Source organism: Anabas testudineus, chromosome 6 (genome assembly GCF_900324465.2).
Source record: "Anabas testudineus chromosome 6, fAnaTes1.2, whole genome shotgun sequence".
NCBI classification, from domain to species: Eukaryota; Metazoa; Chordata; class Actinopteri; order Anabantiformes; family Anabantidae; genus Anabas; species Anabas testudineus.
The window spans coordinates 17,812,961-17,837,474 of NC_046615.1; the positions used below are offsets into that span (position 1 = coordinate 17,812,961).

At 39.9% G+C, this 24,514-nt stretch overlaps 1 protein-coding gene across 3 annotated transcripts; it reads right to left on the reverse strand.

Annotated features, from left to right (window-relative positions):
• Positions 1-76: 76 nt before the first annotated feature.
• Positions 77-22,712, reverse strand: tubgcp6 (tubulin, gamma complex associated protein 6). Of its 3 annotated transcripts, XM_026364902.1 has the most exons (26): positions 22,422-22,712; positions 21,300-22,105; positions 20,983-21,146; positions 20,501-20,714; positions 19,361-19,519; positions 17,827-17,948; positions 17,622-17,685; positions 17,411-17,520; positions 17,190-17,281; positions 15,029-15,168; positions 12,944-13,093; positions 12,274-12,355; positions 11,663-11,751; positions 11,291-11,406; positions 10,042-10,180; positions 9,825-9,923; positions 8,002-9,742; positions 7,464-7,625; positions 6,381-6,549; positions 5,443-5,584; positions 4,551-4,745; positions 3,855-3,987; positions 3,071-3,284; positions 1,859-2,052; positions 474-582; positions 77-326 (listed from the first exon to the last, which is right to left on the reverse strand). In XM_026364902.1, exons 2-25 carry the CDS (start codon positions 22,083-22,085, stop codon positions 491-493), a joined length of 5,568 nt encoding a protein of 1,855 aa, XP_026220687.1. In that variant the 5' UTR covers positions 22,086-22,105; positions 22,422-22,712; the 3' UTR covers positions 77-326; positions 474-490. The 3 variants fall into 3 exon arrangements, with proteins under 3 accessions (XP_026220687.1, XP_026220688.1, XP_026220686.1); XM_026364903.1 differs by having other exon boundaries at positions 77-582; positions 22,578-22,712; XM_026364901.1 differs by having other exon boundaries at positions 77-582.
• Positions 22,713-24,514: the final 1,802 nt, after the last annotated feature.

Below are 24,514 nucleotides of genomic sequence, written 5' to 3' on the forward strand. Positions count from 1 at the left end.
GTTAACAAGCAATTTTTAATAAGTTAAAAAAATCTTACACAGGTAAATGCTGCATCATAAAATAACTGAAATAGGCTCCAAAGGATAGATCATTTATTTAACAAAAGCATTATCCTTCTGCATTTACATTTAATTTATAAGCACTTAAAATCTACATAGGCACAAATGTACATGTGAAACCTTATAGTAGGAATTAGGATTAAGAGGCCTAATTGGATAAATTACATACTTCTGCATTTTACACAATTGTAGAAGCACACAGGCACAAAGTTCAAATCCATACCTTAATACATACAGCAGACGTGGGACTGTTGTTTTTTTTGACACTGAAATGAATGAAAATCTGATCATCTGTCTTATACATGGGTTCTGTTCATGTAAACACTTAATGTAGACCACAATGGTGCATTGGATGTAATTTAACAAACTGCCTGTCTGATGAAATAGAAACATTGAGCTTATGCAAAACTTACACTTATCAGCACACAGCTCAAGAGTCTTTGTAGTAGTTGTTGAAGTTGATGCGAAGAAGGAAATCCTCTAAATGAGGCTGGTAGCCTCTGTTGACAAGCTTAGTCACCACTGAAACACAAAAAGACTTTTGTTAATTGTGCTTAATCACCACCACATACAGCACTTTGAATTACCGCTGCTTTTGAAAAGTGCAACATAAATAAAACTTCAGTAACAAAATTACTCCGGTGCTGTAGTCTAATACCACTGAGGTACTTGTACTTGGGCACAAGTACATCTTAGGCAATTTTATACTTTGGCTATTTAATATATATTCTGTGTTTTGATCCGCTGCATTTACAACTTTAGTTACTTTGCAGATTAAAATAATATATACCAAACATAATAATTAAAAAAAAGAACTGGATGAACATGAGTAGACTGTGAACTTGACCTTTGACTTATGGCCACCAAAATCTAATCAGTTCAATACTGGGTACAAGTCAACATTTGTGAAAGATTTGAAGAATTCCCTACAAGTGCTCCTTAGATGTCACATTAACAAACATTTATTAACAAACAATTATCAATAGATACCTCGAAAAGATAATGCCTCTGTCCCTGACTATCACCAGTTATCAATCTACTAATTCAGTTACTCAACCAGATCACGTGACACACTTTCAAGGAATTTCAGACTGCACTCGACTGGATCAAAACTCAGCAGGCTGTGCACTGTGCTATTAGCATGTATGATTGCAGTGAAAATGAAACTTAGAGAGTCAGCCAACATTTACAGCTAGCCTGTGCATAAAAGTGGTTTCAATATTCACACTTGCCTTTTATGTGCATTAAGAGACAGAAACAAATGTAACCTGCTGTGTATGATAGTCACGTTTAGACTTAAAACATAGATTATTTTTCATGCCACACTGGTTCTTGACGACCTTTATCCTAAACTAAAATTGAAAATGAAACTACAACGAAATGGAAAATACTAAATAAAAACAAACAAGTGAAACTGCCAGTGGAACTAACTGAAAGTCTAAAATTAACTAAATTCATAAATATTATCAAAATAAAAACTACTTACTTGTACAGTAAGAAAATAGAAAACTACTCTCACAACCAATAACTCTGTCTCTTACATGTAGATACGATTAATTTCAAAACTAACTTTCTCAAACTGATCTGGTTATTTTGTTGACCCGTTTTCAACTTAGTGTGAAGTGGATGCTTTTATCCTAATCGTTAAACTGAGATGAAACTGGATCGTTGTTATCAAACTGCTCCATAAAAACATTAATAAATCTTAAAAATAAGGGATCAGAATTGCTACACTTTGATCCTTTTTACAGAGTTTAAATGCAGATAAATGAAACAGCATAGACTCATTAAATCTTACCTTTGAAAAGGAAGTGAGAATAATACTTGAAGGTGTTGTACGACTGCTGCATAGCGACAAAGCTGGGGTGCACTGCCTCCCCCTGCTGGCTGTCCCAAGGCTGTGCGATCAGCTGGGCCCGAAATTTGAGGATCAGACTGAAGATGCTGTGGATGATGTTCATGACGGGAGCCGCTTTCTCTGTCAGCAAACCCCTACAGAGGTGAGAGAGTGCAAAGTTAAACTTTTTTTCTTCTTCTTTTTTTTAAATTTAATTAACATGACAGGAAACTTTGCAATGACTCTACAGACAAGCTGAAATTTTACACAGAAGTGTGTGATAGTGACAACCCCTCCTAATGAGATTAAATCATTCATTGAGTTCAAGAGTTAGATCCAGCAGGAATTTTAATGAACTTGTTACAAGGAGGTTGAATAAATTTTATATGAAATTATGGCTGCACAGTGCCACTTCAAGTTAGTGTGCATGTACAGAGCCTAAAGAAATGATTTTATTTCTGCTTTTTCTGCATTTTAGGAGAAGCCTGAAAGTGAGAGTTTTACACTTTCCAGTAAGATCTTCAAGTACATGCAGTTTAAGTCTTTGTGTATGTGAAAGTTGTGCCCAGAGGTGCTAAAAGAGTTGAAATTGATTTTATGGTTCCAACTTCTAAATAGGGAATATTTTACATGTTACTTGTTAATATATATTAAACAGTTAATTGGACAGAACAAGACATTTGATAACGTGACATTTTACAGACCAATACAGGCGTCAGTTCAGACCATCTTTATGAAATTTGTTTGTATTAATATATACACAAGAACATATATTAAATCAAGCTAAAGCTTCTTGTAGAGAGCTGCCTTCCAACTGTGGCACATGTTAGTAAAAACCATGTATTCAGGAGTGATGAGTTTTAGTGTACAGCATGTACTTTTTGGTTTCCATCTAATTAACAAGGTTATCTGCGCCTGCTCTCACAAGCTAAAACTCTCCGTCCCTGGAGCTGTGATCACTCAAAGTGCTGAAAAACAGTTTGTTTAAAATGGATTACATTGAAGGGGAGACAAGGACATATGGTCTTGTTTCAAATTGTCTCCTTCTGCGAGAAATTGAAGAATGTATTTTAATATCATTTTGTGCATACAGATGACAGCGTGCATTAGGTTGGGAGGAGGTGTTATACAGCAATGAATAGTAGAAAATACACGTGCAGTTTCAGCCCTCACCTAAAGATGGCTCTGTTGAGGTAGTCTGCATGAGTGCGGTGGATGGCGTCCAGGTCGCTGGCAGTGGCCAGTTTGGCTGTGAACTCGCTCCAGGACACTTGGAGGATCTGGTTGGCGATGTATCCCTGTATCACCTTGACAAAATGCTGCATCTCGTGTCTGTATAGCTGCAGCTGGCGGAACTGCACAGAGCGACCTGCACCTTTCACCAGCGCTGAGGGGAAACAAAGATGGAAGAAAGAATGACATTTGCTGGTTATAGACTTACAAAATGTAAGATCTGCTGCTTTTATATAACTGTAAAGTCAATACCTCTCTCTTTTTAAACTGCCTGATTAAAAACAAACTTTGAAATCTCTGTGCTCTGGGAAAATGTTAATCAGTGATGAAAATGATTTGAATGATGAACATCTTGAGCCAAGCCCTGTATTGCATTCTACATTTGTCCCATGTGATCAGAAATATTAATGGTATAATTGCTGAGGTTTACATTCCTCTGATATCTTAATATTTTGTTTTTCCCCACCAGGATTAAACATTTATGTAGTCTGTACACAAACGGTCACTGATCAATAGGCTTTAACCCAGTGAAGCACATAGTTTTACTATCCCACTGGTATGACATGTGCTTTGTATAAATAAAACATAAAGGAATCACAACACTGGCCTCTATGAATATTTCATAAACAATTGAAGCACAACAGGAAGATTCTTAGCTTGTCCTATTCAAAGGTAAGGTGGACTCTGAGCTGAACTTGGATCAAGAGCTCCCACCTCCTCTCACCTGTTCTCTTGAGGTGAAACCAGACATCACGGAGGCTCCACACCATGTGTTTGAGCTGCAGCAGGAACGAGAACAGACGGTTGTACTTGTTCATGCAGTTGTCCGTGATGATGATATTCAGCGGCCAGTCCACCTGGGAGAGGACATGAAGGCAAAGAGACAAAGGTGTGACAGTGAGTATGTGTAAAAGAAAGCAAAGGTAAGTGGAACAGGAGTCAAGAAAAACAGGTGAAGGAAGAGTGATTGGTGTGGGAAGGGAAGGAAATAGGTGTGAGTGCAGGGATGTTGATAGAGGAGGTGAGAGGATTGTGAAGGAAAGAAAGTGGTGAGAGATTGGGAAGTGGAAGAGAAATGGAGAAACATGGTGAGAGAGCAGAAAACACAAGAAGAAAGAGAAGGAAGGAGAATTGGAGAGAACTGGAACAGCCATGAGACATGGGGCTGACAAAAGAGTGAACAAGAAGTGAGGACAATATGTGCAGCATTAGTCACTGTGCATGTCATCAGAAAGACCTAACTCGAATCAATCTACGAGGTTCAACCATTTAAGTGCGTGATAAACTCATTTTCCATACCCAGAGTAGTTTGTCAAAACATGACAGGCTGTCACACTCAAGCTGCCACTCATGCCGAGACAAGCGCACCCATGCAAGACTACACATTCTGCACTTACTCCATTAAAACACGCTGCCTCACCTTGTAGCGTAGCTCTAAACAGTTGAGAGAGTCGGGCGCATGTGGGTGGAAGGTCTCTGGGAGAAAGCGAAGGGCAAAGGTGAAGTTCCCAGCCAGGGGAGTGTCCCCATGTAAGCTGTACTGCAGAGCTTTGCTGAGGATGGAGTTCAGGACCAGGGGGGTGAGCAGCTCACCAGGCGTTTGCCCGCTGGCCAGCTGGATGGAGTAGTCACAGGACAAGTACATACACAAAGGTCAAATATGGCTAAAGTGTCATTTCAAATGCTATCAAGACCTGAACACTGGCAGGTTTTCATTCCAAACAAACATTACAGCTTATCTACCTTTTGTGGTTGAAGGTGTGCTAATCAGTAAAATGAGCTGCTGTAGTGTTTGGCTGGAACAAAAACCTTCCGTCTCATGAGCCTCGAGAGACACGTACAGAAATGTTTGTGCAGAACAGCATCAAGGTGTTAGCAAAACCTGTGCTGGTTCCTTCGCGCCAGGAAGCTTTGGCTTAACATTAGTCTGTACGTTTGGCAATGATGCATCATGTGCTGCAAAAAAGACAGCTTGTAAAGTGTATAACCTTCTAAAGTTAATCTTGTTAACATAGTACCTAATAGTTTACATGCCCAGCAGCAATGGAGCAACACTTTACAACTGCATAGATAACATTCACTGTCCTTTTAGCTCTGTTTTGCTCTCAACCTCTCAATCACTGCGTGTACAAGGTTAGTGAAGACTGCTCCTCTTAGATGTGTTTCACAAGTTCAAAACAAACAAACAAAAAAAACACTAGCACTGTAAAAAAAAAAAAAAAGGAAGAAAATCTTTATCTAGAATGTAATAAACTGAAGAAAAACACTACACATCACCCAATTATGAATGTGCCAGGAACACTGGCAATCACCTTCTCAAAGAGCAGATCACTGAGGGACTGTGCAAACTCGCCATCCTCCATCAGCAGGAAGTGGCGCAACGCCTCAAAGTGTCTTTCCACCCCCAGCTCCACAAAGAAGTAGTCCACCACTGCCTTGTTCACCAAAGATACACTGGGAATGGAAGGTGGATAAGAGAATGACCAAGATAAGGAGAGAAAAGTTTTGACACAAGAATCAGGACTTTAAATGGTGCCGACTTGCAAATTTGATACCGGTTGTGGGGATGATAAACATCAGCTCTGCAGTGAGCTCAGGGAATATATCTTGGTATGGGTGTGGGTGTTTTTTTTCTCCATTTTCTGGACGACTTCCTCTGTCCCATTACTTTAAAATATTCCTAAGCAATTCACATTTATATAAGAGCTGGGTTTAGGGTAGGTTCTTTTTCACTAAAAAGTCAGCAGGTAAGAGATAAAAATAGAGGTGAAAATCTCCACTGTGTCACCCGAGCATTGGAATAAAAATGTGTTAATAAAAATTTTGAGTTATGAATTTCAGCTCTAAATATATTGTGCCCCAATGTGTGCAGAAACAGATGAGAGAGCCATTTCTTTACACCCGTGAGCTAGACTGCATAGTGTGCATAGACATTGTAGGTAAAGACTGACAAGCCTGTGTGAATTTCAAACTAAAAAAAGAATCCTACAAAGATGGAAGGTAATAGGAATTTAAATTATTTCTGTAGTGTAGAATATGTGTGCAGCTACAGTTTAAGTTGCCTGAAAAAGCAAAAATAAAAAAAGAGATTCATGAAAAACCTCACACACCTGCATTTCTCTAAACCAACCATTTGGTTTTATAGGAAAAATAAGCATATGTATTTCTCAGGCATGCCAAACAACCTAGAAATCTACTGCCTGATACCAAAAAGACTGTCTCCTCTTGCAGTATTCAGCCAGACACTTACTGTGTGATGAGCGGGGCAGTGACAGAGTGTTTTATCAGAACTGGCAGAGAAACCATCTCGCTGAGTTGGACAGCAGTGGTGTCTGTAGCTCTGCGGAGCATGGGGTCCATCGGAAGGCCCCATGGGCCCCGAGTTACCTGCTTCAGCAGCTGACATTCGGGGGACGAAGCTTTGTAAAAGTGAGATGACAAACATATTGCTAAATAAACATCACTGCAGAAAATTACTGGGTCAAATATCTCAAAGAAAACATTTTAAATATTTCATAAACATATCAAACGTATTAAACATATTCAAAAGTCCTCTATTAAACTTTCTTAAATGTTGATGTCGGTTTTTGTTACTCAAATTATCTACAGCTCTAAAACTAAAGCCTTAAACTGACTTTAGACTTCATCCTTAGACTTAACACAATCAACAAAAACAAAGAAGCTTTACGATAGATTAAAAAAAAAAACATTAGCTAATTTGCAAGTTGTTAAGTTATTTTGTCCACACTTCTCTATAATTCTACTAACACTCCCTAAATAATTAGGGCTCCTGACTTTGATCAGCGGTGTGGAAGATGTATTTGGCTGAGTAGATTCTGATTGATTTCACAGAGACCGTGGAAGCCGGCATGAATAACAGCAGCATGACTGAACTACAAACACAAAGTGAAAAAGACAGGATATTACTTCAACGAGCCGTGATGCATCCCAGCCAAACGGAAACCAGACTTAATATGTTTATGAAATATCACTGCTTTTTATGCAACCTCTGTGCCTGCTGATGGAGTAAATATTTAACAGCCTCTGGAAATGCATCACTCATGTACATGTAAAAAAAAACACTTATTTTAATTTACATCAAGTAAGCTCCACTGTAAAGTGCATCATTTCATTCCTCTGTAATTTCAACTTTTCAAAAGACATTTCACTACCCATAACTTACAGTAATTTCAGGTATACCAGGAAGTGAAAAGGCTGCAAATACTGTAGAAGTGAACATATGTACACATGCTCCAATAAAAATACATTTCAGATCAACTAAGAACTACTTAAGGTCTAAAACTATTGAATCAGTCTCATGTTTTCAACTAACCCATCAAGTTGTAGCAGTCTTCATAGTGTTCCACCTGGTACTGAGCAGACAAAGCCAACAGGTATTCCTTCTCAGATCTTTCTCCGGGGGACATACTAAAGCTGGCTGCCCAGGACCCCATGGCCTCAAACAGCTGCTCACCTGGACTCTCCGACTTGGCACCTAAAAGAACATAGTAAAGACAGTATTGACTGACATCTTAATTTGTAAGGCACTATTCTTAACCCAGGAGAATCAGAGCAATAAGCTAAAAGTATTTATCTTCCAGTTTAGAACTGGATGTTGAGATTTTATGCAAAGAGCGAGTGGAGAAAAAATGTAACTGGCACAGATATAGACCAGTTACATATTAGTAACTATAGATGAAATGATTACTTCATTAACCACCAAGTTATTGACTGACCAAAAGACAATTATTAAATTATTAACTGATAATGAAAATAATGAACTGAAAATTATAAAATTATTTAACTTCAACACTAACTGTTATAAGTGTAATAAGTAAGGTACGATTTTGTAGAATGTATTGTAACCTCACCTTGACCATCGTCAGTGGCCCCTGTTTTCTGCTGATCTCCACCTTTGCGCTTAACCACACACCCAATTCCAAGTGAAGAATCTGATGAGTGGCCAAAAGCACTTCCTGGTATTGCAGGTGGTTGTGGCTCTGTCCCCAACACCACACAGCCTACACCCAGTGTTGAATCAGAGGAGTGGCCGTACGTGCTGCCTGGTAGCTGCGATTTAAGTGGTTCGGCTTTGGAAACTATGCATCCAATGCCTAAACTTGAGCGCGATGAATGTCCGTAAGCACTGCCAGGTAGAGGAGAACGCTTGGGTTCATCTCCTGAGACTACACATCCAATCCTTAATGTGGAGTCGGAGGAGTGACCATAAGAGCTTCCGGGCAAAGGCGACAAAGCTGGTTCAGCTCCAGAAACCACACAGCCTGGCTGCAGTGTGCAGTCTGAAGCATGCCCATGCTTACTCCAACGAGTTGTTGCTTCAGGTACGTTAGACACAAATTCACCCACTTTTATATTAGCATCTGACGAGTGACCATGGATGCTAGGAGTGGGAAGTGGTGCAACTACATCTGGAACAAGCTCCCCAACTTTGATGTGGGCATCTGAGGCATGACCATGAACATTTGGAGTAGGAAGAGAAGCGACAAATTCTGAAACATTTTCGCCAACTTTAATGTGAGCATCAGAAGAGTGACCATGAACACTAGAGGAAGGTAGAGGGGCATCAACTTCTGAAACATGCTCTCCAATCTTTATGTGAGAATCTGAAGCATGGCCGTGAACGTTAGGTGAAGGCAAAGGAGCAGTTACCTCTGATACAAACTGTCCAACCTTTATGTGAGCATCAGAGGAGTGTCCCTGGGTGCTGTGTGAAGGTTGAGGAGGAACAACAACATCTCCAACAACCTTTAGGGGTTCTTGGGAGACATGACTGTGAATTTTTGAAGAAACATATTCACCAGCTTTTTCTTGAGAGTCTGAGGTGTTGTCTTGAGTGCCTGCCTCAAGAGGTTTAACCGCACCGCCATGAGTCACTACTTTTTGGTCACCATTATTAAGGCCTTGTTCTTGTGTAGTACAAGGGGCAGTATCAACAGCACCAACTTCTTTACTAGGGTCAACAGATTTACTTTCTGAAATCCCCATTTCAGTCTGTTCTAGCCTGGATGCACCATCTTCTTGCTTGTGGTCTGGGTTTGAGCCACTCGTGTTTACTGGCTGCACTGAGCCTTGAGAGGGATGTCTGTCAACCCTGGCTTTAGATGTATTTCGGGGCTCCTCTGGGGTGTATTCGCCTGGAGTAAAGCTGGATTTGGAGGCATGACCAAAGGGGCTGGCTTTGGGGACATTCTCCTGGACTTCAGAAATATTCTTTCCTATGGGTATGTGAGAGTAAGAGGGGTGGCTTTGAATCATGTCAGACTGGACTGCAGGTCCCCAGCGAGGCCGGGGCTGCACAGAGGCTTGGCCAGTGATACCTTCAAGTGGACTAAAGGGGGCACTGAAATCGTAGTCAACTAATTGCACTGTAAGACAGGCTTGGGGTAGGTCAGAACCAATGTCTTGTAGGGCTATATCCACCTCCTGACTGTCAGGATTTGGAGACTTAGGGAGAAAATCATTTATATCAATGTTCTCAGAGATGAGAGCAGGAACTGCTGTGAGGGTGGTGACAGAGGTGGAGGTCTGGTCAGGTGGTGTTTCTTGAGTCTCTTGAGCATGCTGCTGTTCAGATGAATTAGTGGGAGATTCCTGTAAGAGATTATATTTATTTGAGGACCATAAATGTGGAACAAATGGGATTTAATATTCAAGAACCAGTGTGGTGCCATACCGGTGCTGGTTGTGGTACAGTCTGTTGAGCTGAGTGAACAGGTGGCAACACTTCTGCAGGAGGTCTCTCCTGGCCTAAGGGATATTTCTCTAGTATTGCCTGGAAACAAGCCGCAAGAGCTTGTAAATTTACTTCTATTACCTTAAATAAACATTTCTCTTTAATATTTAGCTTGTCATTTAAATGATTTTTATGATGATTTCTTTTTCTTAACAACCTGAATCTGCTGCCTGTCATGCATGAAGAACTGAGCACGGGCTGCATCGAGTCTCATTCTCTGCACTCTCCACATGGCCCGTCTCTCTCTGCAGGCTGCTTCCTCTGACAGACGGCTGTACTGAGCAATAAGCTCCTTTCTACAATTTTAATGCAAAAGCAAAAGAAAATTATTTACTTGAGAGTCTCATACAGAGCATATGGCGTTACAGGCATGTCTAGGAAAGTATTAATATCACAGTAGAGCTGCAACTAACAACTATTGACCAAAACCCAAATATGTTTAGTGTAGAAACATAGACCAATAATAACAACAATAACAATAAATCCATTAACTAAATAATGGCTCATATGGAATTGCAGTAAAATTCTACTATGGCATTCGGTGGTCATATGTTTATATGTATCCAAGTTGAATATCTCATAAGTAGATATAGCTACAGCAATATTAACTTATCTTCCTAAATACAGACAGTCTGATGTAGATTAGCCAACAAGTCAGATACTTCACACCATACTATATATAGTATTCCTAATTTGAATAATGAATAATTTATATTTAAATTTGAGTGCAAATCATTCAGCAATCAGTGTTGTTGCTACAGTACCTGCCCTTTCATGCACAAGTACTTCTGAGAACCTCTGATGCATTGCCCTGCCATATTACCTGTGGGTGAATATTAGCTTTTGAGGTCTGTGATGGGTTTTGAATTTGATTTTGAGCCATTTCCTTAGAATATTATCAACCACTTTAATGACCTGTAATCAATCAAGTCAGCAAAAGGTCGTAAAATGTACTTTACCCTGATAAAAAGCTAGTTTTTTTACACCTTACATGGAACAATTTCTTAGCACATCCCAAATAAATCAGGTTAACACTGCAACGGAGGTGACGTAAATGGGGTAAGCTGGTTGGTTGGAAAGCCAGATGATAGCTGAATACTTCAGCTTAGATAAACTCTGATCCCAACATGTCAAGCAAAGTCACAGCTTTGAGGTGCCGTATGGAAATCCGCACCATGTTCGTATTACAGGCTCTGATAACGTTTAATCATCCTACAACATCACAGTTCTCTCAAATGCATGGAGAAGGTCCAGCAGCAAGTATCCCACACAGATGGAGTTGATGTCCCACCATGTTTGCTCAAAATTAGTTAATTTATTCTAGATCCAATAAAATCCCAACAGACATTAATCAATCATCACCAAAATGTTTACATCTTTTGTAGCAGGTGGAAAAATGGTCAGACCTGGCTCTCTGTTCCAGCTGCTCCTCCAGGGCTTGTAGTCTCTTTTCTCTGTCTCTCAGCTCTCTGGCAAAGCTGAAGTCATCTTCCTCCTGTTTCTTCTTGGCTGCATTTCGCCACTAGTGACAAACACACACAGACACACCATTGCTTTCAGATTCTAAAATTGTACAGTACCACAAATGCTGAAGCTGAAATGTATTAATCCATATTTTTTTCTAAGTGCCTGATTTAACACGTGATAATGCATTTTCCCAATTTGATTACTAATAAATATAAGAAACTGACTGTTTTCTTTTAGTCTTTCTTCATCCATCACGTCAAATCTCACACACACACACACACACACACACACACACACACACACTTTACTACCTCTTGTTCCTGTTCCAGGTGCTGCTTCAGCTCCTCAAAACGCTCCCTCTTCTTGGCCTCTTCAGCCAGACGTTGTGACACCTGGCGCCCTACAGCAGGCAAGGGAGAGAACAGTGGGCTGCTTATCCCCACCCCTCCGACATAGAAAAGTACATAGCATCTTTGTCTCTGTCACATGCACATACACACAAAACAACTTTACCATCTGCTTCACACAAACAGGCACAAATATGCTTATGCCAAGACACACATAGTGCATTCAGGGCAGACATTCCCTGACTCAACACCCACCCCTCCCAAACTTTGCCACACTTTTGAAGTAATAAATGCTGTGAGGAGTTTGCTAAACTGTGCGAGAGATGATTAGATTTCACAGCCCGTAGTACTGGAAGCCATTCAAAGCATTCCTCACTGCAATTGCCCCTGTGCATCTCTGCTGATCTCCTGAGAGAAATGAAAGGAGCTGAAGAAAGCGCTGGTAGTCAAGAGTCAGCAAGGAAGTGTGGGTTATACTCAGAGCTGAGCCATTTGTTAAAGGTGTACTCAGCAATGTACATCAAGCATTATATAAATTACACTTGCAGTTGTGTGTTTGTAAGTGCAGCACTAACCGCGGATGCTCTCCAGGGTTTTGGCTGCTGACTCTCTGACCTGATTGATCAGCTCCTGGCGTGCCCTCTCTGTTCGCAGGGCCTAACAATAGACAGACAAGAAGTCATCATTAACAAAGATCTATCCTTCTGCCCTGTAGCTCACCTCTCTTCCACCAACCCCTGCCAGTCAGCACAAGCTATATAGGCCACACACAACCAGGGTGTTGCACTTAATCATGCAGTGTGCAAGCCTCAGACTTCAGCTGCGCCATTTTAATGACTCGCTTCTGAAATTCTCAGTGCTTGAGGCTAAGTGTCACAATCATGGGATCAATTTATGTAGACAAAGACACTCCTCTCTCTTTCTCTGTCTGTCTTAAGGGACAATACCTGTGTAATGACTTGTCTTACTGCAGGTTTGCCTTTCTTTCCAGAAGTGCAGGCTTCCCTTGATTTTAAAACTCTATTAATGTCAGCTAGCAGTGACAAAATGGTGTCTATAATAAAGCAATACACCATGAATGGTGAAATTCACTGCATATAAAACACATTCTTACATCTTTTGTTAAGTAAAATTAATCATAGTTAATGGAAGACATAGCTGAGGAGCAATAATAACTAAAGCGCAAACCTTAATAAAAACTATGGAAAGAAATATACGTAAAAAAATATTTGTGTGTCTCAGTACTTGCTCCTCCCTGCTGATGGCGCTGTGTTTAGCAATCCTCTCCATCCGTCCACGGTATACTGCACAGTCCCTTTCGATCTCCTCTACCTCCTGGAGGGAGAAGGTGACAGCAATGCGAGGCATCGGTAGCTCCGACCAACAGATGTAGTGCTGTGGACGCAAATAGTGAGCCATTAAAATTCCAGTCATTCAATAACATCTATCTCAGCACGATAATTTCATAACTAAGTTACTTTACTACGAACTGAAACTAATTATTACACATACAACAAAAAACAAACTGGCAATGAATCTAGGATCAGATGCAATAAATGTGTAGAAAGTTATGTCTCCTTAAGTATAGATGAATTCAGCTACATTTTCTGCATCGCTTTTACATCAACCCATGTAAAATACACAAATAGACAAATTAGAAATAGATACTGAAGTTCCTAGTGAATTAAGTATAATATTAGTATCATTAGGAATATTTAATTAGTTTATCGTTGTTGTTGTTGTTTTTTCTTGTTTATTTTGAGCCCATTATTTATAGTTGGTGAGATATTGTGTTCATAAGAACAGATTGACAGTCTACCCTACCTTTATACTTTACTGTATTCATGGCAATCATGCAGTTTCTCCAACATTGATGTAAATTGGTATACGGAGAAACTCTGTGGTTACAGAATGCTAATTAATCAGGAGCACAGGCCCTGTGGTTCAGGTCAGGTAGGTCAGGTATTAAAAACATTATGTGCTAGTTAATCAGCAGGCGAGTCACAGCGAAGTGAGAACATTCAATATAATTAGGTTACATTAAAACGCCAAGATTTTCTCTGGCACATTAAGCGTCATGCCGTGTGAGGAGTCCATCCAGATACAAGTAAAACTCTTATGCTTAGGGTTTTAGCAGGGTCTTTACAGGCTCCAGTGCTGAGAATGACAGGGCAACTCAAAATAAACCTCATGTCATCATCATATATTGGCATCGCCATACAATAAAATATATTATTTATTGCACGTATCACAAAGATCTGAAACCACTTATTAATTGCTAGGAAATAGAAAAGGGAACCAATTTGATAACTGATTAATCAGTTATGTAATTATTAATCAAAAACGACCTAAGTTCTGAATGTTCCACCCCTTAAATGTGACAATTTACTGCTCCCCTTGTCTTGCCTGAACAGCTTTGCTTTTTATTTTGTCAGGCCAACAGTCTTAAACCCAATTTGGAGACTTCACCTTGGGTTCTGAGAAAACTGTGATGGACATTTTCCATTATATTCTGATAATAAAAAGCTTGATAATAAATCGAAAAGAAAAAAAATTAAGCTGCAGCTAACTGACTGTAAGTTACTGCTGCAACTAAGAGTTCATTTCATTACCAAATAATGTAGCAATTATTTTATATTATTGTCATATATAAGACCACATCTCAAACTCCAAAGTAATGTCTTCAAATGTATGTGCGAAACCTAAAGTTCTGTTTACAGTAATATAGAACATAGTAAATCACATTTTGAAACCTAGAAGTAGGAAATAGAAGATATTTTTACATAACAAATTTAATTAATAGATAATTAAACTAGCAGCAGATTACGTTTGTCTTTTCATTCATTGATACGTCATGATAGCTCTGTCACAAAGAAAGAAAATGTATACAACAATAATTTTAAAGCACAAATCCATCTTCCATACATCTGTAATGACAGAAAACAGTTCTAAGTTCAAATGTCTCCAATAAAGGATAAAAACACCTGTGCTGCAATAACACTAGAGACTGATAACAATTTACAGGAACCTGTGTCCACATATATCACAGTATTGAGTATTTGTCCCACCACCTGCAGGCAGTATGGATTTTCAAATGGGTTGAATCATTGTTGTTGAAGGTGCATAATTTGTGGAGTATATGTAGCTATTGGTTGATGTCAGAGCTGATGTGTGCAGCTCTAAGAAAATAACACACACTGAATAGCTGGTAACTCCAAGAAAAAAATCTAATATGCCAGAATATTCTTAAGGAGTAACATTCTGTATGATTCATTTATATAATTATATTATATCTTTATTCAACGTTAAGCTGTATAAAAAGCCACAAACCTGTGGGCAGCAGATCTTGAGGAGGTTGATGGTCTTTCCGCAGACGTACACATCATTGGCAATGTGTCTCAGGAATAAGGGAACACAATCCTCCACATCCTTTGAGATCAAAGTGTAGCCCTGAACCCAGAAATGTTTGTCTGCAGAAATAAAAAAAATCATAGTTACATGTTGTTCTAGACCAGGACGTTTTAGCAGTACAGAAAGTAATAGTGGTGGGGTAATACTCAGCCTACACTGGGCCTAAAACTTTTCCTTGTTAGTATGACTTACGGGGCATGACAAAACTCTGGCCGCTTGAATTAACACTTGGAAATTGTTAGCGCTTAGCTCAGTGATCCTAAGCAAAAAGCGTAAGAGAACATGAATGCACTGAGCTTCCAGAGCTCTTTACAGAAAGCCTGCGGCCTGCCAAGAAAGCTTAGTCGCTGATTGCTTCCCTGCCTGATGGACTTTGAGGAGAACAATGACATTTGTGTGTCCGCAAAATGCAGGAACGAGAAGTGCAGAGGTTCAATGTGGGAGTTGATGAGGTGTAGCAGATGAGCAAATGAACCTCTTAGCCAGACAAAGGCGAGGTGATGGTGTGACCTTGCATGGGGTGTTGCATGACATACAATATTTGGACAGGCTATAATGATTCATATAAAACCATATTTATGAAGCACTGTCAAAATGAAGCAGTTACACTGTGTACTTGTTTGGGGATTAAGAATTTAATGATCAATATCTTTATATTGTTTTTATAGATTACTCTGCTGATTAGGTTCCCTCGGTCTATAATGTATAAGAAAACAATCATTTCGTCATGAAATCCAGTGGACTGTTTTACGTGACAAAAGCCTAGAGGTATTAAGCTTGCTATCAGATGTTTCATAAATGTGAGAAGCAGGTGTCAGCCAATGTTGCGACATTTGTGCTGGAAAAATGTGTGAAGCAATTATGAAAAAAAGTGTCGATTTAGTTAATCTGTAAACTAATTCATAGATTGTTTATAACGTAAAATATCAAAATATTATTATTTTGCTCCTATGAGTGAGTTCATATAGAACCTCTTTATTTAAGGTTTATTACTGAACTAGAACTGCAACAAATAGTCCACTTGATAAGATAAGTTAAGCTTAATGCTGGTAATTCAGGTATAATGCTGAAAAGAAAATTCATTAGCAACTATTTCGATAATTGATTCATTATTCAGAAATATTTTTGTTAAGCAACATTTGATTTGAACATTTGAACCCACTGCTAAATGATAATTTTGCTTTATTATTTATGTTTTGTACACACTGTTTAATCTTGAACAATAAACATAACCCGTAGCAACTGTTAATAAAAATAATTGTTAGCGGCAGCTCTAATTGCAACCCAGTCAAATTTTGACTTCAGCTATAATAAATCTATAAAATTAAGGTTAAATACTAAAAATCATAAAATCTTGTGGCTGTAAAAAACTACACCCACTGGCCACTTAATTATAATAAAATATAATATATTTAATATAAAATATATTAAAAGGTGTTTCCAGTGTTTTGGCCACCCTTTTACATAAATGAGGGAGACTCTTAATATAATGCACACATGAGATTAAATAGAACAAGGCAATGAAGAGCAGCATGAGCAAGGCAACATAACTAACAGAAGAGAAAATAGGTCTGGCAATTCCTGTTGAGCACAGATGGTTCTGTGCTCCTCTTGTCTCAACTTTACTCTGCTCTCCTTAAGGAGGCAACTCATTAATTGGAAAAAAAAAACTAATTCAGCCAATCCACAATTGTCAAGGACAATTACAAGAGAATAAATAAGAAAAAAATAATAATTTACTCCAGAAAGTGTTCTTTTAGCCAGCATGTATCAACTGAAAAGACTAAAGGAACATTATTTGTGTTTGTCCCTGTGGCTAAGTGAGCGGAGATGACTCTGGTCCCCACAGCTGTGGTAGCTGATTCTGTTTCTCACTGATTATCATCCAATAACTTCATGACATCCTTTACAGACACAAGGACAAATCCAACCGGGCAATAAAGGCTGTAATGAAATCTATTTTTTTCCCCCCTTCTAGACAATCTGTCTGGCAGACTTTTCATTTTCAGAACCTGCTGACTGAAACCAAAGTGTTTGTGCTACAGTATGTGTGTGTGTGGGTGTGTGTGTGTTGTCTCACCTCTGAAGCTGAGGTACTCCTCATTGACCTGGATCATGAATTCTCCATAAACATCACGAAATACGCCACTATACACCCAGTCAGACACAAACCTAAGATGAAACACAGCAAAAGTAGTAAGACACAGTCCTCTGGAAAAAACTCATCATCAAATCATTGAAGCAAAAACGTGTTCTTGGTTGAAGTGATTTTTTTCCAGTATGAAGAGCATGCTGACTCACCGTGTGTAAGGTTCACAGCTGCTCTTCAGCAGCGACAGCAGGACTGGGTAGTTCTCATTGCTGCAGTTATTCTGTGCTTCATTGTACAGGTAGGATAGCAGTTTAACACCCTGAGGAGAGCCACACGGCACTGAGCTGACATCCCATCTGATAGGCTAAACACAGCAGTGATGCTTGACATATTGCAGTTTGCAGATAAAAGAGCACTCACCACAGGGAAGGTAGCCTGGCCTGCACCCAAAGGACCATCTAAACAGCACAGTTCTGACAGGTACCTTAGATTAAAAGAAAGAGTTTTTTTGATCTGACTATATTTGCATCAGGGTCATCTCTGCCAGGACATGACTGTACTGTCGACTGAGCTGAGTTCAATAGTGTGAAGTTAACACTTGCAGAAAATAACCTTCTAACCTCACCTAAGTTGGCGGCCAACTTTACGGAAGAGGAAGCCAATAGTCAACAGGCTGAGGGTGGGTGGAGTGCTAAGGACACACGCCCTGTAGTAATGCAGGTATTTCCTCAGACCACCTGTAAACGCCTTCAAGAGACACAATTATTACTTTGTAAGATAAATTTCGTTATAAAACATCATATTATACAATTTAATACAGACCTTACATAACAGACAATAAAGTATATAATACTGGTGATTCCCAGGTTTAAGTATTCAAATATGTTGATGTGCAGTATTTCTGTGAGCCATCTCCCTTTTTTATTTTAGACTGAACTGTCCATGAAGTTAAACTTCTATATCAGGGGTCACTAACAGGCGGGCCACGGTCCGGATCCAGACCCAGACCCAGTAGCTGTCCCCTACGGACCCGGAGCTACAGATAAAACCGAACGTTTTGATTCAAAATCTAGCGGGACACCTTAATTTTGACCGGCACGGCTATTTCGATCTTTACGGTATTTATTTAGTGGACGCGAGAACGCATTGGCCAATTGAATGCGAGTTAAGCCATCCCACGTGACTTCACTTCGCCAATCGATTCTGTGGATCACAGGCGGTAAATTTTGCAACTCAACAGTAGATGAGAGAAAGTTCAAGGTTGGAAAGAAATTAATAAAGGAAGACGATGATAATAGAGAGACAGAGAGGAGAGAGACAACAGAGAGGAGAGAGATACAGACGACAGAGAGGAGAGAGATACAGACGACACAGACGACAGAGAGGAGAGAGATACAGACGACACAGACTCCAGAGAGGAGAGAGATACAGACGACACAGACGACAGAGAGGAGAGAGATACAGACGACACAAACGACAGAGAGGAGAGAGGGAAAGATACAGACGACAGAGAGGAGAGAGGGAAAGATACAGACGACAGAGAGGAGAGAGGAAAAGATACAGACGACAGAGAGGAGAGATACAGACGACAGAGAGGAGAGAGGAGAGATACAGACGACAGAGAGGAGAGAGGAGAGATACAGACGACAGAGAGGAGAGAGGGAGAGATACAGACGACAGAGAGGAGAGATAAAGACGACAGAGAGGCAAAAGTTGATAAAGGGACGATGAGACTGAAAAAGAATCCAGAATGGAAAGACTCCTTTCTCTTCATATTACCCACTGGGAGCACTAAACCATTGTGTCTGATATGTTCAGAATTAAAAGAGCCAATGTCAAACAGCATTATGAGACAAAACACAAAGGTTTTGAACACACATACCCACTCAAATCTGAAGTGGGATCACAGAAAGTTGCTAGTCTCAGAGCCCAGTATGACCAGTCCACCACGATCTTGAGCCACATGCTCAGTTTGATGTTACATAACAATACATTTTAAAATTTCAGTTGAATACCTCTGTTCTATATCAAGAAAATATACAAATGAACTTTTGATGTTCTTCATCTGGTGTCACTTTACCTGCAATATAATTAACCTATACAGCACACGAGTAAAGAAATGAGTAGAAATCACATTAATGAAGAATATACCGACATACCTGAAAGACTAGGCCCTTCTTGTCTGCACTCTGCAGAGAGAAGCGACTAAGCCTCAAGTAGTATGTACCATATTGGGCCAGCTCCCCCAAGAGGCGAGACACACTTTCCGGGGAAGCTCCTGACACGCACACACCAGGTCTGACATCAAACTGAACACTCTGGGAAAGAGATCACACGTTTACAGATCGTGGGAAAAATACAGTTAATATGTGTACTATCTAATAACAGCCAATAAAATGGCCTTGCAGCAAAGACTGTCTTTGTAATGCCAGAAATACTGAATTCTTGTCACAGGTGTCAGACAGTCACCTCCCTGGTGATTTTTGAGGCCATGGTTGGAGGAGGCATAATATTAGACTGCAATATATAATAGTCGTTTGTTTGTTATGTTTTTGTCCTTCCCACAGTTCTTTTATTAGAACTGGATACAATGATCTTGATGACTCCCTTCTGGGAGGGCAAAAATAACATAAGACAATATTTTGCACCACCTCCACTGCCTCAAAGATTACAGCTGAGTTTAATAAACACTTCTCAGACCATCTAAACAAAGTTTGACATCACAAAAGTAGAACTTAATGCGTGAATATTGCCTTAAACTACATAACATTGTAAAGTTGTTCATGATCTTACAGCCACCACCTCAATATTTGTGATAAAAGTTGGATAGGGAGACAACAAAAGTGGCGGGAGTGAGTAGAGGAATTAGTATTCAAGTCATGTTGTTAAAAAAAAAAAATTATATATATATATATATATATAAAATCTTCTGGAAACAATAAAATTTAATGGGAAACAATAAAGCAGCAGAAGAGATCTCCTGAAGTTTTATTTTTGGTATTAGGAATTAATTTCTGTGTCATTTAATGTATTGTGTCAAGCTACTGACTTGAACTTTTTAGTTTTTTTTCTTTTCATTGTCTCAAGGTAATGCACTTTTATAACTCAGCTGAGATTGTTTTCTCACACGTGCACAAATTGCCCATTGATTCTCTTCAGAGTCTCCTTTCCTTTGTTTTTTAGTAATTGCATGCTGTCTCTGTGCTTTTATCACCAGTCTAAAACGGAGCACTAAAACAACATAGCAGTGGCATTTTATTGCATTTAAGAGACTAATAAATGAAGATGATGAAATGCACCTGATTAAGAGGGAAGGTTGTGGACGCCACTCCAATCAGCACGTTGAGGAGGTCGGATACAAGTTGTGTCTGAGAGTCCAGGGGAAGCAGAAGGATAGGAGAGGGTGTACTACTGCTCACCACTCTCATCTCCCCCTCCCACAAACGATAGAGCTGGTCAAAAGCCTCCCTGCCTCCTTCAGTTAGATAGAGAGACTCCCTTTTCCCTGGTGGGCTAGTGGTAGAAACAGATTGGCATTTGATGTTTTGTTCCAGAAATAGAGATTAAAACTGAAAACGTAACCACAATTTCAACAGAAATTTAATGTTCAGGGATTTTGATCATCTGTAAATCATATAAGACATTTATTAAGCAAATACACCAAATGTCTGCAAGTGACATAAGTCTGTTCAACAGATCATTGATAGGTACCATGGAGGTGAAATTAGTAATTCAGTCATTCATCATTGTTGTAATAACTTTACTCTGACATGTCACTTACCATCCAACAGACTCCCAACAGCGGCGTCTTCCAGGCTCAAATGTGCGAAGAGCCTCCCATATGTCAATGTCTGGAATGGGGCTGGGCTCTGACTGAGAGTCTGGGGTCAAGTTGGAGGCTGACTGGAAGCCCTCATCCTCCGACTGATCTAAACAGGGAGGTACCTGCACACACAACCAAAAAGATAATAGTGATAATAACAAACCTGGGATTTAAATTTAAATCAAATAATTGCTAAAATATAAAGCATCTAATTCAGTGTAAAACTAATGTGCTTTAACTTACATACTGTGCTAAACTAAACCATGGTCTCTTACCCTGATGGCTAGCCCAGTTACATCAATATTACTGGGAACAGGGGGCAGGTCCAGTCTTATGTCTATGTCTGAAGTGCGAGTATGCTGCAGTGCTCCAAACAGTGTCATCCTGGTCTCCTTCTCAAATCTTTCTTCTGTTTCCAATTTAGTCCTCAGCGCGAGGAGTCCTGTGCCTGGAGGGGCATCCATCAGCCTCTGAGTTCCCCACAAACTCTCCAAAGTCCCCCATTCCTGGCCACACACCAGTCCCCACGCATGGGCCTCTAGCCTCTGGAGCTCCTCACTCTGGTAGCCCCAGGGTTGAGGCCTCCGTAACACAGGCCGCTCTCGTCTCATGTAGTCCATGCTGAAAGAGGTAGGGGGAGGAGGTGCTGAACCAGCGAGCTGCACCAGAAGCTCAAGGACTGCATCTACTTCCTTAAGGCCAGATGATGCTCCCTCTGACAATCTCTCCAGCTGTTCCTCCAGCCTTTCCGCTTCCTCTCTGCAGCCTGCCACCCTCAAGTCAAAACATATCATCAGTACTTTGTTTCTGGGCGGCGTGTTAGCTGTGGCACTTGGTCCCGAGGCAGACCCTTTGGTGCCATCTTGAAACAGCTTGGACAGGAGGGCACCATAGGCACGCTTCTTCAGAGCTCTGCGGAACCCTTCTCGTGAGACTCCTCCCAGGGCACGGCGCTTCCATGATACTCCAGACAAGCTGCAGTCACACAGGGCACCCAGCAGCTCAGTGATGCTGCTGCTGTTGCAGCTGCGTTTCATAGGGTCGTTAGGACTCGAGTACATGGTGCCGCTGTTCAATCAGCCTGTACGAGTGACACAAATGGGGTTAGTGGGTAATTCCACAAGAACAAATTAAAGCAGATGTTTAGCTGGACAATAACAGAGAATAAGTTTATTCACAATTCCAACAATCTTTAAGCCAGACTTCACATGATAATTGTTTGTTTACTGTTAAACTGTAAACAAAACATAAACTAGCCGGTAAATAAACTGCACCACAGCCAGCTAACGGTAATTGGCTAAGACAACATTTAGCTAGGTTAGCAAGATCACAATGCGTATTTAATCAACAGCCCGACAGCACATCGACCTAAATCGATGCATATTTAATTAACAAACCCTCTCGAGATGGTTTATTACGGAAGTTTCAATCTTGTATCCACTCCAAATGACTGCGTCCCGTACATGCTAACGTTTGTTATTAGCAAGCTACTCCTGATCAGTTCCTTTCCGACCTAAATTATGCAGCAGGCATATAGAGCGACGTGTGCTGACCATCTAAGCGGCTTTAAGAGTGTCTATATTATTCTGTCATTTCTTCTTGCAGCGTATTAATTTCAGTTAATATGCTGTGATGTTGATGTAGATAGCTAAAAACTAGCTGGTAGCTTCATTCATCTTCCATCATCTGTCGCGGGGATACGACAAAATAAGCATCACCCCCACTTGAATGTAATTGGACAATAGGCTGTTTACCCTGCGGTGATTGGCTAAAAATGTTGCAGGAGACACGCTGATTGGTTACTTATGTACGTCAATCACATGATAGGAAGTGTCATTCGCCACCGCGCTTTGTTGCATTCACGTGTAAAGTGGAAAAAGGTAAATAGCAGCTTCCAAAGGTGTGTGTCCGTTCTTGACTGTATCACGTATTTAAAATCGGGCGCCAAAGGAAATTTGTTCACTTTAACTTAATATTGCGCCTTAGGAGTATTTGTTAATATCAAATGGGAAGCTTCCCCAGATTCCCTCGTCTAGTTTCCACCATATGTTTCAATAGGTTATATTTTACCCTATCCCTTATATTGTTGCCCTGTCAGCAAGTTTTATTTTGGCCAGTATAGACAGTAGATTTATGTTGGACCAACAGTAATTATTTTAGTGTATCTGTGAATGAGACAGATTTGGGGAAATATGAACTTATTATTAATTTATAAATCATCGTCCCACAGCGCAGACCTTACAAACAGGTAGCCTGTAATCTGCTGTTTTCATGCAGTGAATCATTTGGGGTGGTGATCTAGTTTTTAATATTTTAGACACTAAGCAACACGTATTTCTAATACTGCTTATCACATGGGAGCAATATTAAGTGCTTGTAAATTGTGTGTTGTGAATTTCCGTGTGTTTATCTGTGCTTACACTGTAAGGTAGGGCTGGAACTGGTAAAACAAGGGAATATTGCAGCAGAACTGTATTAGAGCCACAAAACTGTAGTTTTCTACAACAGCAAAAAAATCCTTATGGATAAAGGACTGCAGAGTAAGTTTTTTCATCTTGAGTTTCTGTCCCCTCTGCAAATGCTACCATCCCCTCCTTACTCTACACGTTTAATATTAATTAAACATGCAGACTTTAACCCAGTTTGTGGAATTGTTTTTAATACACTACAGGTTGCTAAACATAGCTGAAGCCAAAGTGCACAAATTTATTATCTTACCAGAATATATTGCACATACGCATCATTAGACACAGATACAATTTTCTATCATTTTAATATTTGTGGCTTGTAACTGGGCACATCCCACAGAACCAAATGTTTTCTCCAGAAAAGTCTGCCTGGACTCGCCCCTCAGCTCATTAAACTCACTCATTAACAAAGCAACTACAGCTGTTTTTACCATGTGCTTATAGAGCCAGTCACTCTGGTTTAAAAAGAGTTTAAAATGAAACTACTTATAAAAACATACAGGTCTAAGCCTGTTAGAATGAAACTAATCTAACATGATAATTTAATTAGCTCTCTGGTTATCGCTAAGCTTAGAGAGCCCTACAACCAGTAGTTGCTGGATGTTAAATTATTCACCAGAACATCAGTTTGAAATAACAACACACCATCATTGTTTTTTTTCACCAAGTTCTCCTCCTTATGTTCTCTCAAGGCAGAGGAAATCAAAGCCAAATCTCATTAGAAGGTTTTAAACACATGGAGGTGAAACACAACCTGCTGGTATCTCCTGCTGAAGGAGAGGCTGCCTGTTGTATGTGTAGCATATGAACCAGACAGAAGCAAGATGCAGATTTTAACCCAATTTCTTGTTAGAAACACTCCAAAAAGACTTAGAATAATATTTATTATTATTCTCTAATATTCTTGGTGTGCAGTATCAATTTCTAGACATCGAAGAGTGTAATTACTTAGAGATCCCATCATGAGTGCACAGCAGATAATTTTCACTCACAAAATGAATGAATTAATAGAAATAATAAGT